This window comes from Oryctolagus cuniculus, chromosome 13 (genome assembly GCF_051225735.1).
Source record: "Oryctolagus cuniculus isolate XC-2025 breed Fujian yellow rabbit chromosome 13, ASM5122573v1, whole genome shotgun sequence".
NCBI classification, from domain to species: Eukaryota; Metazoa; Chordata; class Mammalia; order Lagomorpha; family Leporidae; genus Oryctolagus; species Oryctolagus cuniculus.
The window spans coordinates 50,491,687-50,508,887 of record NC_142879.1 but is presented as its reverse complement, the minus strand read 5'-3'; the positions used below and the strand labels follow the sequence as shown (position 1 = coordinate 50,508,887).

The 17,201-nt window shown below is 42.2% G+C and overlaps 1 protein-coding gene across 11 annotated transcripts in view; it reads left to right on the top strand.

Moving 5' to 3' along the window:
- The window catches only part of TTC13 (tetratricopeptide repeat domain 13), a 93,571-nt gene extending 88,949 nt beyond the window's left edge, over positions 1–4,622 (top strand). For all 11 annotated transcript variants that reach the window (XR_016218985.1, XR_016218984.1, XR_016218981.1 and 8 more), the window contains one exon: positions 3,831–4,622. Coding sequence is in view for 6 of the 11 variants with exons in the window: in XM_089311570.1 (XP_089167696.1) it covers positions 3,831–3,945 (115 nt within the window). In the remaining 5 variants the exon portion in view is untranslated. The remainder of the gene's footprint in view (positions 1–3,830) is intronic.
- Positions 4,623–17,201: the final 12,579 nt, after the last annotated feature.

Here is a 17,201-nt window from a genome sequence, read left to right as displayed (position 1 = left end):
CTTGTTGGTAGAGTGCTTAGTTTTTTCCATGTGAGAAATCATGTCAAATGTAAACATGAATATTTTGGCATCCTCCTTTCCAGTTTTGCTGCTCTCCCCCCCCCCCCAATTGCTCTTGTTAATAATCCCAATACTATTTTGAGTAAAAGTGGTAAAAGTAGACATCCTTGTCTTATTCTAGATCTGAAGGGAAATGCTTTCATAAATGCATATTGGAGTTTATCAAATGCTTTTTCTGTATCCATTCAGATGTACATGTGGTTTTTGTTCTTCATTCTGTCAATGTGATTTATTACATTTATTGAGTTGTGAATGTTGAACAATCCTTGCATCCCTGGAATAAATCTCACTTGATTGTAACGTATGATCTTTCTGATATAGTGTTCAATTGAGTTTGCTAATATTTTTAAGAATTTTTACATCTATGTTCATCAAGGATGTTGGTTTTTATTTTTATTTTTTGTATTGTGTCTTTAGTTTTAGTATTAGAATAATGCTGGTCTCATAAAAAGAATTTGGCAGAATTCCATCTTTCCAGTAATTTGGAATAAGTCTGAGAAGTGTTGGAGTTCCTCTTTAAATGCCTTGTAAGATCCTTTTGTAAAGCCCTCAGATCCTGGATTTTTCCTTAATAGGAGACTTAATTACTGATTCAGTTTCATTTGTTATTTGTCTGTTTAGATATTCTGTATCTTCTAGATTTCAACTTGGTAGGTTGTTTGTATCTAGAATTTATCAAACAATTTCTTCAATATTCCAGTTTGTTAGCATATGTTTGTGGTCTGTCTTCCTCCCTCCCTCCCTGCCTCCCTTCCTTCCTTCCTTCCTTCCTTTTCTTGAAAGGCAGAGAGAGGGAGAGACAGGGAGAAAGAGATCTTCCATCATTGATTCACTCCCCAGATAGCTACAACAGCTGGGGCTGAACCAGGCTGAAGCCAGGAGCCCAGAACTCCTTCTGAGCCTGCTGCATGGGTGGAAGGGGCTATCCTCTGCTGCTTTTCCCAGGTGCTTTAGTAAGGGGCTGCATCGGCAGCAGAGCAGCCAGGATTCAGACTCGTGCTCCAATATGGGGTGCCCATGTTGCGGCTGCTGCACAGTGTGGGCCCCTCATGGTACTTCCTTATGATCCTTTGTATTTCTGTGATCAGTGGTAATGTCTCTTTTTTCAGTTGTAATTTCATTTATTTCTAACTATTTCTAATTAAATTTCTAATCTAATTTCCTTATTATTGCTTGGATCCTGCTAATTTGGGGTTTGGCTTGTTGCTGTTCTAAATCCTTTTAGATGCATCTTGAGATTGTTTAACTTGAAGTTGTTCTGTTTTTTAAATATGTGTACTTAGTGCTATAAACTTCTCTCTTAATACTGCTTTTTCTGTATCCCACAGACTTTGATATGATGTGTCTTTATTTACACTTGTTCAAGGAATTTCTTTATTTCTTTTTTAATTTCTTCAGTAATTCATTGGTCATTTAGTAGTATATTGTTCAGTTTCCTTGTATTTGCAAATTTTCAGTTGTTCTTGTTACTGATTTCCAGTTTTATTCTTTTGTGATCTGAGAAGATATATGGTATGATTTCAGTGTTTTAGATTTTACTGAGACTGGATTGTGTCCTAATATATGGTCTATCCTGGAAAATGTGCCAAGAATGTATATTCTACAGCTGTTAGATGAAATGTTCTGTAAATGTCCGTGAGGTCTGTTTGCTCTGTGGTCAATGCTGATGTGTCTTTGTTGGTTTTAGGTATGGATGACACTGGGGTGTTGAAGTCCCCCACTATTATTGTACTGGAACCTATCCCTTTAGGCCTAATAATATTTGCTTTATGTTTTTGGGTGGTCTGATGTTGGGTTGCATGTATATTTATGATTGTTCTATCTTCTTCTTATTGAATCTATCCTCTTACTAGTATATACTGTCCTTTGTCTCCTTTCACAGTTTTTTGATTTAAAGTCTGTTTTACCTGATATGGGTATAACAGCTCCTGCTCATTTTTCTTTTGCATTTGCATGGCATACCTTTTTCTACCCCTTAACTTTCCATCCATGTATATCTTTGCCCGTGACATCAGTTTCTTATAAGCAGCATGTAGTTGGGTCTTTTAACAAAAAATCGATTTGACCAACCTATATCTTTTGACTGAGACAGTTAATTCAATGACATTCAATATAAATGGTGATAGATAAGAGCTAATTCCTGTTGTTTTACTGATTGCTTACTGAATGTTTCGCATATTCTGTTTCTTTCTGCTTCTCTTTTTGTTTTCATAGCTTTCTGCCATGATACGACTGTGTTGTCTTCTTCCCTTTCTCTTTTATATCTCTACTCTGTCATTTTGTATTGTCATGTGTTTCCATGTTGGTTGGTAGGATTCTTTTACCTTTTTTTTTTTTTAAGGATTTATTATATTTATTTGAAAGGCAGAGTAACAGAGAGAGAGGGAGAGACAGAGAGAGAAAGAGATCTTCCTTTCACTGGTTCACTGCTCAAATGGCCATAACCATCGGGGCTGGGCCAGGCCGAGGCCAGGAGCCAGGAATTCCTTCCAGGTCTCTCACATGGGTAGCAGAAGTCTAAGTACCAGGGCTGCCTTCCGCTGCCTTCCCAGGCAGACTAGCTGGGGCTGGATCAGAAGTGGAACAGCCAGGACAGGACTTAAACTGGCACTCTGATATGTGATGCCAGCATTACAGGCTGTGGTTTACCCCACCACCCCACAACTTTGGCCCCAATCCTTTTACTTCCAGTGTAGGACTCCCTTAGGATTTCTTGTAGGACTGGTCTGGTGGTGATGAATTCTTTCAGTTTTTGTTTTGAAAATAATTTATTTTTTCTTCTAAAGGATAACTTAACTGGATACAGTATTCTTGGTGTGAAGTTTTTTTTCCTTCAAGACCTTGAATGTGCCATCCCATTCTCTTCTGGCCAGTAGGTCTCTGCTGAGAAGTCTACTCTTAAGTCTAATGGCTTTCCCTTTGTATGTGACTTGACATTTTCCTGCACTATCTTTAGGATTCTCTCCTTTTTAACTTTTGACAGTTTTACTATGCATGGTGACCTTACCTATTTTTCCCCTTCTGATTTTTTATATCCTGATCAACCCCCGTTTTGCCTTCCACTAATAGTTGCTGGGCAATTTGTGTTCTGTGTAAATGGAGAAATTTGTGTTTGTAGTCCACTGCTGCTCAGTTTATAGATATTCCATTAGCTTTGCAATGAAAAGTTCTCTAACAGTTAGACTTTGTCCCGGTGCATTCCTGTTTGTGGTTTAGTAGGTTAGACACGTTTTGTTAATATGACCACAGAGTCAAAGATCTTGCTTCTGTTCTACACATAATTTTACAGCATGAATCTTTCAGGAATTCTTAAGGAAAGGAAACAACCCAACCATGGCATATAGACCATGTTTCATAGTGTACTTTGACTTTTAGGATTTCATTCAGCACCAGTGGTAACTCTGTGAGTTGAGAACACTGTCCTTGTTGTTACAGATAAGAGAAGAAGGGCTTAGGGAGATCACCAAAATGAGTAAGCTAGGTTTCTGATTCCAAGTCCAGCACACACCACAGTGGGACATGAGGCACACAGTCCTCTGTGGATCAGAGTTTAATTTTCTTTCCCAACAGTCTGGTTGAATTCCTGAGCATCTGCTAACAGTGCGTTGCCCTAGAAGGGTCTGTAATGTTAACAACTCTTCCTTGTCCCTCTAATATTGTCTAAGTTGATGTGCAGATGGAGTATTGGAAAATGAATATTATAGGCTCTGCCTTTTTTGGATAAAATCGTGTTAATTTTCATTCCCATTGTTTGTGTTTTTCTTTTTCAGTATTTCGCCTTCTTATAAGACTCTTCCATCAGTATCAGAGACGTTTCCAACGTTAAGATCAATGATTGAGGTGCTAAACACAGACTCGTCTCCACGTTGTCTTAAGAAACTCTAGTTACGCTGTGGTATTTATACAAGTAAAGGGCCGGACCTCTTGCTTCTTAAGTTATTTTTTAAAACATGGAATTATAAAAAAATTAGGTCCTTTATTACTTTTGATACCAATTTTTGATAGGAATTGAATACTTGAAATCATTTTCTTTACTTTTCTGAACCATAACAAAAATCATGAAAGAGGGTTTTTTGGGGGGGAAAAGCTACTTGACTGGGAAGGATAGCGTATGAATTAGCCAGTGGCCTGTTGGTTTCCACTTCTAACGTCATACAACGCCTTCCTTATAGCAAAAAATGTTTACTTCAAAAACCAAAAATTAATAACTTAAGATGAGCAAAACCAACAACAAAATGGGAGTGTTTTCATTCCTTTAGAGATTTGGATATTTTTCAAAGGCTTTTTTTTAAATGCACATTGTGCTAAGATGTCTTTGACTCGCATAAGCTCTGCATTCTCTATGAGTTCTCCACTTTATTTAAATTCAGGCAGATTCATGGGCCAGCAGTAAGTGTCACAGAGCTCACTGCCAGGAACGCTTACTCTGAATGATGCACACAGTGTTTACCAATGTCTCAAACACTGAATAACTGAACCGTGTTTTTGTTTTGTTTTGTTTCTCATTGTTTGAAAAAATAAACTGGGGTGATTTGTGTAAATCACCAGTTTTTGGCACTGGATTATGTATGTTTTTATTTTGTGAACTAGTTTCACTTTCAGGTATAAGAATATTCATAAAATTAATTTTTTTTCTCCAACTGGGTGACAATGAGTAAAATGGGCTCATTAAACTATTGCCATTTCCAAATCTTTTTTATTATTTTTTATTTTTATTAAGGAATTAGTTTAATTAAGGAATTAAACTATAAATTACTTTCTGTTATTTAGTATTTTTCATGAAACTTTGTATGACAATAGGACAACAAGCCCCGTATTTAAGACTCTGTACTCAAACATTGATTTTTCTGGTGCCAGTGGTTAGCAGAGTTATCTGGCATGTTTGATCAATTTCCAATGTTGTTGGACTTGCCCCTGGGATACACGATGTTCAGGGTATTGATATATGCTTCAAAATAGCTACAGAGATGTGGCTCATCCCAGCTGGGTAGCCATTAAAGAGAAGCAAATGATGATATAAATTGTTAGACATACCTTACTTTATGAACAGATTTCACACCCACAGATGAGTTTTCTCCTGAGACGAAGGCTGCGCCCAGCAAGGGGAAGCAGGGAGTTGAGGCTCTGAGAGGTTAATGAGTCTCCAGTGTCACCCCGCTGCTAAGGCAGTGGCGCCGGGATTCCTAACCAGTCCTCTCTGACCCCAGGCCTGCACTACCCTATGTGGTCCTGGGGAATGAAAGATTCAATTCTCTTAACTCTTTTCAAGACCCAGAGAGTACTTAACCCCAGACTATGTGAAATCTCCATGTATCAGTTACATTTCTTTGTACTTTATTATTATATTTTTAAGATTTATTTATTTGAAAGAACAACAAAGAGAATCTTCTGTACCATGGTTCATTCTCCAAATGGCTGCAACAGCCAGTTCTGGACCAGCTGAAAGCAGGAGCCAGGAACTCCATTCCGGTCTCCCATAAGAGTGGCAAGGGCCCAAGCACTTGGACCATCTTCTGCTGCCTTCCCAGGTGCATCAGGAGGGACCTGGTTTGGAAATGCAGCAGCCAGGGACTCAAAGTGGCACTCTAATATGTGATGCCTACGTCATGTTTGGCAGCTTAACCTACTGCACCACGACGCCTGTTTTTCTTGGCACTCCTAACTTTATCCTGTTGTGACCAAACTCATCCACCCTTTTTACATGTTAAGGGAAGTGGGGCTTCGAGAAATTACTAGAGCCAATAAGGAATGAAGTTGGACCTAAAACCTGTGTCTTCTGATTCCAAATCCTGCTGCATAGTCCTGTGCAAATGAGAGTTTAGTTTTCTTTCTCAAAGCCATGGTTGAATTTCCAGATACAAAGGCACCACATTCAAATCTGACCTTCAGGATTACAAAGCAAGGTGAGAATCACAGAAATTAAAGTAGAAATGAATAGATTTTTTACACTTTTCTCTGTTTTTCACTAATTGTCTGAAAGTCAGATATTTCAATTTTGTCAAGGACTGTTTTTCATTTTATCACCAACTCTTTATGGTGAGATACCCTTTTTTCACTTAAGGAAATGACCTAATAAATTAGCTGACTTTTTGAAATTGTGTCAGGGTGTGTCTAAAACCTCACATCTTAGTCATCCTGAGCTACTAGAAAATACCACGGACTGGGCTGCTTCCACAGGAGACATTCATTTCTCAAGTTTTGGAAACTGGAAGTCCAAGGTCAAAACACTGGCAGATGCCATCTTCCCAGGCCAAGTTGAACATGGTCTGAGCAGAACATTACAGGTAGCTTGTTTGGTGTCCCTAAAGGTACCATCCTCAGGTGCTCTAGTTCCCATTCTCATTTGTGAGGACTCTTGTCTCTGCAAGGCCATGGAAAGTGACACCTAAAACATCAACCAGAATTCCAGCATACAATTCGCCTTCTGTTTAGGGCTTATTTAAAAAGCACACACACAAAGTTCTGAAAAGTTAGAAGTGTTTGCTTTTATATTTAAACCCATTTATCATTCTGAGGAAATAAGATTACTGTTTGGTTGATACTTTATTTCCATCTTGTTAGCTGCCCTTATCGTGCTGACTTCATGGCATAAGAATCAGCACCCCCCCGATGTGTTTGTGACATCCTTGTCCTACTGTCCCTCCAGCTCTGTGATGAAGACCTGGAAGCAAAGCATGTTTGGAGTGTGCTTCTGCCCCAGGTCAGGTGGGAGAGGGAGAGGCCATGTTCCCAGTGCTTCCCAGGTTGGGCTAAGTGTGTGTATGCTTTTTGTTTCTTTCATGCCAAAGTTATTACCATTAGAAGCTCCTTAGAGAATTCATTCCTTTGCCTACTGATTGTTGATCTTAGTATCTCTTTATATCTCAGTCTTAGTGTCCCTTTACCTTCTTAAGAAATTGAGATGTGGAGCCAGGATTGTGGCACATTGGGTAAAGCCTCTGCCTGTAATGCTGGCATCCCATATGAGCATCAGTTTGAGTCCTGGCTATTCCACCTCCAAGCCAGCTCTCTGCTAATGCACCTGGGAAAATGGTCCAAGTACTTGGTCCCCTGACATCCACATGGGAGGCCTGAATGGAGTTCAAGGTTCCTGGCTTCAGCCTGGCACAGCCCTGGCCATTGTGATTTGTGGAAAGAGCTGGCAGATGGAAGATATCTCTCTTTGTCTCTTCCTTTCTGTAATTCTGCCTTTCAAGTACATAAATCTTATTTTTAAAAAGGGGGGGGGTGAGATATGTGTGAGAGGGTAGGGGGCTGCAGATTAGTCCAGCCATGTCATTTGGGATCTCTTCTTTCCCTACTGGCATCCATTGGCAAGCCCACTCCTCTCCCTTCCATAAAACACCACCTCCCTCTCTTTGGGTTTTCATTCTTCCCCAATCCGTTGTAATTTCTCATGGAGCACTTCTGTAGTCTCCTGACTCATCTTCCTGCTTCTGCTCTGTTAAAACTCTACAAGTCCTCCTTGCCCTAAACTCAGTCTCTTATCATAGGCCAGCTGACTTGACCTCTTAGTTCCTCCAGCGACACCTCTAATTACTCTTCCTCTCATCTACGTACGTAGCCACACTTCCTTTGTTTGTATCACTAATTCACCAAACTTTCTCCTTTCTCACAGACCTAGCTCAGCACCATCCAATAGAACTTTCTGCAATGATGGGGTTGTTCTATGTCTACAGTGTCCAATATGGTAGCCACAAATCCCATGTGGCTATTATACACTTGAAGTAGAGACAGTATGCCAGAGGGACTGAGTTTTAAATAGTTTAACTTTATTTAAATTTAAATATCTCCATGCAGCTAGTCGCAATGATATAGGGCCATAAAGACTAGAGTTCCTAGGTTGAGTTCAGAATAAATTTCTCCCACAGAAACAAATCCTAAATGATATTTTCTGGTGTAATTTAATATTATTATGAATTTGATATAGATTAGCCTGTAGTAGCTGAGCTCTTACTATGACCTGTTTTTGCTCACAACACAGTTTTTAGTTTTAGGTTTTTTTTTTTTTTTTTTTTTTTTTTTTTTTTTTTTTTTAACTTGAAAGGCAGAACAACAGAGAGGGAGTGACAGAGAGCGAACCTACTGTACCACAGTGCCAGTGCCCTCACGACACTTCCGACACCAAATGGGTGGAGATTTTTCTCCCTACACCAACAACCAGTTCTCCAGTGCACCAACTGGGTTTGCTACAATTCGGCTCTGATGCTAACTTCCTGGAATTAGTGCAGACCTTACAGGTTAAGTGCTTCCTCCTACAATGCTGCCCATATTTCAGATGCCAGTGGCCCTTCTGACCAAATGGCTATATATCAGGATGTCCCACAACACCCTCTTCAGGTCCTTTAATTTGCTAGAATGGCTCACAAAACGTGGGGAAACACTGCCTACTATCACCAGTTTTTTTAAAAAACGGGTACAAGTGATCAGCAAATGGAAGAAACTCATAGAACAAGGTATGGGAGGCAGTATGGAGCTCTCATGTCCTCTCCAGCACCCAGCACTGCCATGTGTTCACCAACCCCAAAGCTCTCTGAACCCCTTCATTTAGGGTTTTCATGGAGGCACATTACATAGAGTTGGTTGATTAAGTCATTGACTGTTGGTAATTGGCTCCATCTCCCATCTCTTTCCTCCCTGGTGGTTGGGTTGGGGCTGAAAGTTCCAACCCTACAGCAGGTGGTTGTTTCCTCTGGCAACCAGCCACTATCATTAGTGTAAAATCAGATGAGGTTGAAAGGAGTTTATTATGAATAACAAAAGATGCTCCTCTTTACCAGTAAGGAAATCCCAAGGGAAACTAGAGGCAAAGACTGTATCTTAAGAAGTCTGTCTTAGAACTTGGTAATTGCACCCAAGTCTATTATCTCTCTTCCCTCTGCCATAAATGGCAGCCTTCCCACCCAGCACTCCAGCCAGAAATGCAGGTGTCTCCACTGGCTCTTCCCTAGTTGGTCATTGCATTGATGAAAGACCATCTGATGTTTGACAGGTGGCTGCATGCAAACATTTCAAACTTTTGAGTACAGCATACCTGGAAGACTACTGTTATAACTATCAGAAGGATAACAAGAGTTGGGAATATGTGTTTTAGCCAGGATCCTCATGAACCAAACAAACAAAAGTCAAGTAGATCAAGGAATGAGGCAGATGGGGAATTTACCCATTTTAGCCAAATAACCCATTCATTAATTGTTTTGCAGCCAAATTTCTGTGATACGAGGTAAGAGTCTCTTTGTACTGGAGGGAGTTTTGTTTTCTCATCTTGGGAAAAGCTATCTATCTACAGCATGAGTTCAACTTCACATCCTTGTTAGCAATTTGAATGTCTCTGGTTATTGGGTGGTTCAGTGAACCTACCCACCACCTAGGCATATTACAGTCAGACTGTCCTAAGTTCAAGGGAAAGAGGTTATTCTGGAAACAGCATGAGGAAAGTATCAAGTCACATATAAGGGGTTCCCATGAAGCTAACGGCAGATTTCTCAGGAGAAATCTTACAAGTTGGGAGTATATTCAAACCTGAAAGAACAATTGCATATCAAGAATCTTTCAGCAGTAAAAGATAAATTAAAACTTCCTAAGATCAGCAAAAGCTAAGGATACCCATCACCACCACACTGGCCTTACAAAAAATATTTAAAGGAATGCTACCTCTAGAAGCAAAATGATGATAACTACTATCATGAAAACAGAGAATATAAAACTCAGTCATCAGGCAAATGCATGAAAGAGAAAGGAAATCTTATCAACACAGAACACCACCAACTCACAAGTAACAATAAGACCGGAAGAAAGGAACAAAGGCTGTACAGAGCAAGGAAAAAAATTACCAAATGACAGAAGTAAGCCCTTATCTATAAATAATAACTTTAAGTATAAATGGATTAAAGTTTCCAATTACAAGATTTAAACTGGTTGAATGGATTAAAGAAACAAAACTCAACAATAGCTGCCTACAGGAAACTTACTTCACCAGTAAAGACACACATAAACTGAATGTGAAGGAATTGAAAAAAAAAACTCCACACAAACAGAAACAAAAAGTAGTAAGTGTGACTATACTTAGAAAAAATAGATTTTCAGTAAAAAACTTAGGTGACACAAATGAGATCATTATGTAATGATAAAGGGGTCATTTCAACAAGAGGAGATAATTGTAAATATATATGCACCCGATCATGTGAAGAAAACATTAGAGATAAAAGGAGAGATGAACCATGACACAACAGTAGTTGGGAATTTCAACACTCCATTCTCTTCATAGGGCAGATCATCCAGACAAGAAATTCACAAACGTTGGGATTAGCTTTACCATAGACTAAATGGTGCTGAGATTTACGAGCATCTCCTCCAGTAACTGCGGAATCCACATCTTTCTCAGCGGCACATGAAACATTCTCCAGTATTGACTGTGCTAAGCCACAAAACAAGTCTCAGCAGATTCAAAAAACTCGAAATCATGTGTCTTCTCTGACCACAATGGAATAAAACCAGAAAACCAATAGGAGAAACTTTAGAAACAGTACAAATACTCATACATGGAAATTAAATAGCATGCTCTTTTTTTTTTTAAGATTTATTTTATTCATTTGAAAGACAGAGTTACAGGGACTGGTGCTGTGGCGCAGTAGGTTAATTCTCTGCCTGCAGCGCCGGCATCCCATATAGGTGCCAGTTCTAGTCCTGGCTGCTCCTCTTCCAATCCAGCTCTCTGCTATGGCCTGGGAAAGCAGTAAAAGATGGCCCAAGTCATCTTGGGATGGGAGACCAGGAAGAAGCTCCTGGCTCCTGGCTTTGGATCGGCGCAGTTCCGGCCTTTGCGGCCATTTGGGGAGTGGACCAACGGATGGAAGACCTTTCTCTATGTCTCTCTTTCACTGTTTGTAACTCTACCTCTCAAATAAATAAATAAAATCTTAAAAAAAGTTACAGAGACAGGTAGAGCTAGAGAGAGAGAGAGTTCTTGTATCTGCTGGTTCACTCCCCAGATGGCCGCAACAGCCAGAGCTGAACTGATCTGGAGCCAAGAGCCAGGAGCTTCCTCTGGGTCTCCATTTGGGCCCAAGCACTTGTGCCATCTTCTGCTTTCCCAGGCCATAGCAGAGAGCTGAATCAGGTGGAGCAGCCGGGACTCAAACCACTGCCCATATGGGATGCCAGCACTGTCAGCTGGGGGTTTAACCTGCTGCACCCCAGCGCCAGCCCCAACAGAATGCTCTTGAATGACCAATGAATGAATCAATAAAAAATTCTTTTTAAAAATTTAAATTTGAAACAAATGAAAATGGAAGCACAATGTAACAAAACCTACAGAACAGAGCAAAAGCAGTGCTGGGAGAGACTTTCATAGCAATAAGCACTGATATTAAAAGATTCCAAATAAACAACTGTGCAACTAAATGAACTAGGAAGGCAAGGGAAAAAAATCCCAAAATATAGTAAAAGGAAATAAAGATGAAATCAGAAATAAATGAGTTAGAGACTAAAAAAAGATATAAAATATAGAGCCAGCGCCACAGCTCAACAGGCTAATCCTCCGCCTAGCAGCGCCGGCACACCGGGTTCTAGTCCCAGTCAGGGCGCCGGATTCTGTCCCGGTTGCCCCTCTTCCAGGCCAGCTCTGTGCTGTGGCCAGGGAGTGCAGTGGAGGATGGCCCAAGTGCTTGGGCCCTGCACCCCATGGGAGACCAGGAGAAGCACCTGGCTCCTGCCTTCGGATCAGCGCAGTGCGCCGGCCGCAGCAGCCATTGGAGGGTGAACCAACGGCAAAGGAAGACCTTTCTCTCTGTCGTCTCTCTCACTGTCCACTCTGCCTGTCCAAAAAAAAAAAAATATATATATATATATATAAAGCAACAAAGATGAGGATTTTTAAAAAAAATATAAACAAAGAAAGCTTTAGTTAGGCTAACCAAGAAAAAAGACAACTTAAATTCAGAGATGAAAATGGAAGTTATAACTTCCATTGGAGTTATAACTGACACAGAAATATAAGGAAAATGGAATTATAACTGATACAGAAATATAAAGGATCATTAGGAGCTATTATGAAAACTATACTCCTATGCCAACAAATTTCAAAACCTAGGAGAAATGGATAAGTTTCAGACATATTTAACTTCCCAAAATTGAAGCATGAAAACTTGAGTTGACCAATAATGAATAATGAGTTTGGACTGGTAATAATAAGTCTCCCAGCAAGGAAAATCTGAGGATTGATGGTTTCACTGCTGAATTTTACCAAACTTTTAAAATATTGCTATAGTTCAGATGTTAGCTTAAATGTCCTCCCATAGGCCTCTGCATAGAAGGCCTGGCCTCCAAAGTCTTATGTTAATGGTTAATGGAGTAAGGTGGAGATGATTCAGTTGTGGTGTCTGGAAGATGGGCCTGGTGGGAAGCCATTAGGTCACTGAGACATACCCTCAGATTGTATTTCTTGGGAGAGTTGCTTAGAAAAGCCGGGTTCTGTGTCTCTGCATCCTGGCTCATCTCACGGTCATTTCTCCACTCACACTCTGCCATTGCCAGCCTCCAGCCTCATGAGATGCCAGGCCAATGAAGCCACCTGTTCTTGTCCTGTGAACCTCCAACACCATGAGCTGAAATGACTTTCTTTCATGAGTAGCTATATCTGAAGCAATTTGCTTCATTAGAAAACAGATCCTGAGCCTAGACCCAGTAGCTTCAACCCTGTAACTCATTACTTAGTCTATTTTCTTAAGCATAAATTTAGGTAGTTATTTATTTGGTCTAAGGAAAAATATTTTGGTGACAGTGGCAAAATAATCATTAGGCCATCACATCGTAGACAAGAGACATGTCTGCATAGCAAAGATGAGAGAGCATACAGTATGAAAATCGTTCTGTATACGCCTTTCCTAATGTTACAAGTGCCTTTCCAATACAAAGAACAGGAACAAGATGGGATATAGAACACTGATGACATGAGCCTGTCTCTGCTCAGTCATTCATGCCTCTCAACCATTCATCCAGCCAACAAACATTTATTGAGAACTCACTGTAAGTGCCAGGCACTGAGTCAAGGACATAAGCTCTCCCCACTCATGGCCGACTTTAAAAAAAAAAAATAGGTAGCTAATAGTAATAATAATAATAATAAAAAGTAGCCCGTAGTGGTGGAGCATTTACTCTTCGCAATGGACTGTGATGAGCACTTGTGTCATCTCAGTTAATCCTCACGTGAGACATGGAGCATGTGTAATAAAACAGCACTTACAGAAAAATGGAAGGAAGGAAACATGAGAAACTTACCTGAGCTCACACTGCCAAAACATGAGATTTGAACCTCAGCAATCTGACTCCAGAGCTTGGGTCTTTACCAGTTTCAACAACTGGATGAATAATTATGATGGAGTGAAGAGTGAGCGGTATCACAGGTAATGACATCTCAGAAAGTGGCTTAGTAGTACAATTCATGCAGAGCAAAAGTGAGCTCTCCCTCGGCACAGACAGCTGATTCGGGCCGTGTTCCCACAGACGATGCAGGTCTTCATTTATCTTTGTTCGTCTGGTGTTGGAGTGTGATCGAAAGCCTGGTCTCTGTCCCGGGTGCCAAATCAAAATAACAAGGACAATGTCTCGGAGTGAAGGAAAGAGAACATTTAAGGTGTCCATAGACAACAGGGTAGCAGACATCAGGGTCTCAAGGTGCACCACTGTGCTAGATGAGGGTGTTTGGGGGCTTAAAACGGGTTACAAGGAAGTGGGCTGTCAGTATGGTGAGATCACTAAACAGTTGCAGGTCTCTGGTGTCAGGCACCAAGGCTTGTTTCCTCAATGTGGTCCTTGTGGTCCACAGACAGGTCTTGAGATAAGATCTGGCCTGACCAGGTCCTCTGGCTGAGATATGATCAAGGCAGTTTGTGCCGAAGGACATGGGCAAGTGGGAAGCCAGCACTCTAGCCCAGTAGCATCAGTTTCCTGGCTTTCCCTTGAAGTAGTAAAAATTGTCTGCTTAATGTTATTTTATACCTGGTTATGGAAGCATTATAAATGAGCCAGAGAAATACATCCACCAACTTTGGACAGCAGATCAACCCCCTACAGGAAGCTCCTAAAGCTTTCTTCTTGTTTCCTTTTTTGGAGAGACCACTTAGCAGAAAGTAAGGAGTGAACATTAAGTTACTAAAATGGCTTTAGATGATGGCATCAGGCCCCTAAGTCTACCGCCTCCTTCCAGATGGGCTTGGATTACTGCAATTTACAGGAACAGTTCTCTGTTTGAAATTAGTCAGGAAAATTACTGTAGCCTCAGCCTCTCAAAAGGAAAATTCCACTTGTACTCCACTCATGTGCCTACACACGTCAACTCTGATTACAGCATGCACCCACCCCTGCGAGTGCAAGTTACGGCTCTGCGTTCGCCTGCAAATGGATGTACTCATGCCTCTGCCTTTGGCAGCACTCAGAATCAAACAATGGACTCTCCTAGAGCAAGAACCACACCCAGTAAGGATCCTCTGTCTCAAAGTCAAGACAATTGTGTGGTGCAGAAGTGCTTCCTCTGGAAGGAAACTTGGCAGGCTGCCTCAAAAATCCTTAAAAATGTTTACCTCTTTATTATTGTATTTTGCATGGAAACCTTTCCAAGCCCAGGTAGACAAAAGGGGAGAATTTCCTACAGCAAGGGAGCCTGCCCCCTGCCTTTCTGCAGGCAAAGAGAGGCAGTGAGGGCTCTGGAGAAGTCAGGAGGCTGGGATCTCTTTCAAAGTCATGTTTTTAAAGAACAGGACTGGGGGGGGGGGGGGCACCGTGGCTCACTTGGTTAATCCTCCACCTGCGGCTCTGGCATCCCATATGGGTGCTGGGTTCTAGTCCCGGTTGCTCCTCTTCCAGTCCAGCTCTTTTCTGTGGCCTGGGAAGGCAGTGGAGGATGGCCCAGGTGCTTGGGCCCCTGCACCCGCATGGGAGACCAAGAAGAAGCACCTGGCTCCTGGCTTCGGATCAGCGCAGCACCAACCATAGCAGCCATCTGGGGATTGAACCAACGGAAGGAAGACCTTTCTCTCTGTCTCTCTCTCTCTCACTGTCTAACTCCATCTGTCAAATAAAAATAAATAAATAAGAACAGGACTCTTTTTGAATCCCTGCTGCCTAGAGATTGAGCTGTCTTTCCCTCAGGGTTTCCAGTTCCTGAGTAAAGTACTCGGCTAAGCCCTGGCCTGTTATCAGGGAGACAGAATCTCTTGGTGTGAAACTGGCCAGGGCCACCTCCTGGGAGAGGGACGTATAGTACCAAGCTAAGGGCCTTTCTTCCGGTGTCTGTAAAAGCCCCCAAATAGAGGGTGTGTCCACTGAGGCCCTCACAGTGCCAGTCAGAGCTGGGTGGGAAGAGAAGGAACCTGGGGTATACTCCCAATACCCCCAATTCATGTGGAACTCCAAGGAGTCCAAAACTTTTTTTAAAAGATTTATTTATGAGACCAGCACTGTGGCACAGCAGGTTAAAGCCCTGGCCTGAAGCACTGGCATCCCATATGGGTGCCAGTTCTAGTCCCAGCTGCTCCTCTTCCGGTCCATCTCTCTGCTGTGGCCTGGGAAAGCAGTGGAAGACGGCCCAAGTCCTTGGGCCCCTGCACTCATGTGGGAGACCTAGAAGAAGCTCCTGACTCCTGGCTTTGGATCAGTGCAGCTCTGGCTGTTGCGGCCAATTGGGGAATGAACCAGCAGATGGAAGACCTCTCTCTCTGTCTCGTCTCTCTCTGTAACTCTGTCTTTCAAATAAATGAAATAAATCTTCAAAAAAAAAAAAAAGATCTATTTTTATTTGAAAGGGAGAGAGAAAGAAGACCTTCCATTTGTTGGCTAACTCCCTAAACTGCTACAACAGCCAGGTCTAATCCAAGCAGAAACCAGGAGCCAGGAACTCCATCCTGGTCTCCCACGTGGGTGGCAGGGGCCCAAGTACTTGGACCATCTTATGCTTCCCAGGTATCTTAGCAAAGAGCTGGATCAGAAGTGGAGCAGATGGGACTTGAACCAGCGCTCTGATATGGGATGCTGGTGTCCAAAGCAACAGTTCAACACACTGCATCACAATGTCAGCCCCCAAAACTTCTAAATTCAAACTTGGCCTTCTAGCCTTTATGAGAGTAGGTTTTTCAAGTGAAGAGGATATAATATACATGTTTTGATAATTTGCTCCTTTTGTGTATAACTTTCAGATGTTTCCACCTACGAACAGGGTATGTGGCTCTCCATTTGTACTCTTGTTCTGGCCCCACAAGTGTGGGAGGGACCAGCTATGTGTGCAGCCTATTTGGCTGAACTGAAGGGTGGGAAGCGGGAAAGCAGGCTGGGTGCTGCACCACATTGCACAGGCTGAGGACAGCCCCACTGTCCTCCCTCCCAGACTGTCTCCTGCTGCAGGCAAATCCCACGTGCCCCCTACTTTCTGAGACAGAGAACTTAGATTTCTGTGTGAAGCTCATTTCTAGACGCATTTACTCAATGTGTGGTTCCCAGGCCTGCAAAATCGGCAGTGTCCAGAGGCCTGGTGGAAATGCAGCCCTGGAAACAGCATGTACTCTCCCGGAGAACCCCCAGGGGCGCATCTGGGCAGCGCGGGAAGGAGGCAGTGACAGCCATCGGTCGTTGTGAGGCAGGGAGGGTGAAGAATGACAAACCACAGGAAGCTCACAAGTTTGTACTATTATGATATGTCAAACAAACATAAAATAAAATAAAGGGTACCAAAGGAATGGTGAGAGAAGTAGACAAATCCAGATGGCCACGAAAGCCTGAGAGGTTAGAGTCTCCCACGGAGGCCCAGGGCCCTGGCCTGGAGCATCAATCAGCAGAGGGGCTCAGGAGGGTGGCACTGTGGAAGCTCCTAGGCATGGCAATTAAAAGGCAGAGTATGCCATGCGGGGGCTGTTGAAGGAGGGCCTCGATTATGGGGACAGAAGGCAGGACGAGATGGCAGAAGGCTGGAGGTGGTGAGAAAATGAGGCAACGAGGCAGGAGTCCACTCCTCCTCCGAGGGAACAGGTGGGAAGCACTCCCTGCACAGGGGAATGGCAAAGGACTGACAGCAGCTTCTTCCCAGGCAGGCAGCCCCAGTGCTTGCTTGCTTTTTAAAATATTTATCTTTATTTATTCTTTACTTATTTGAG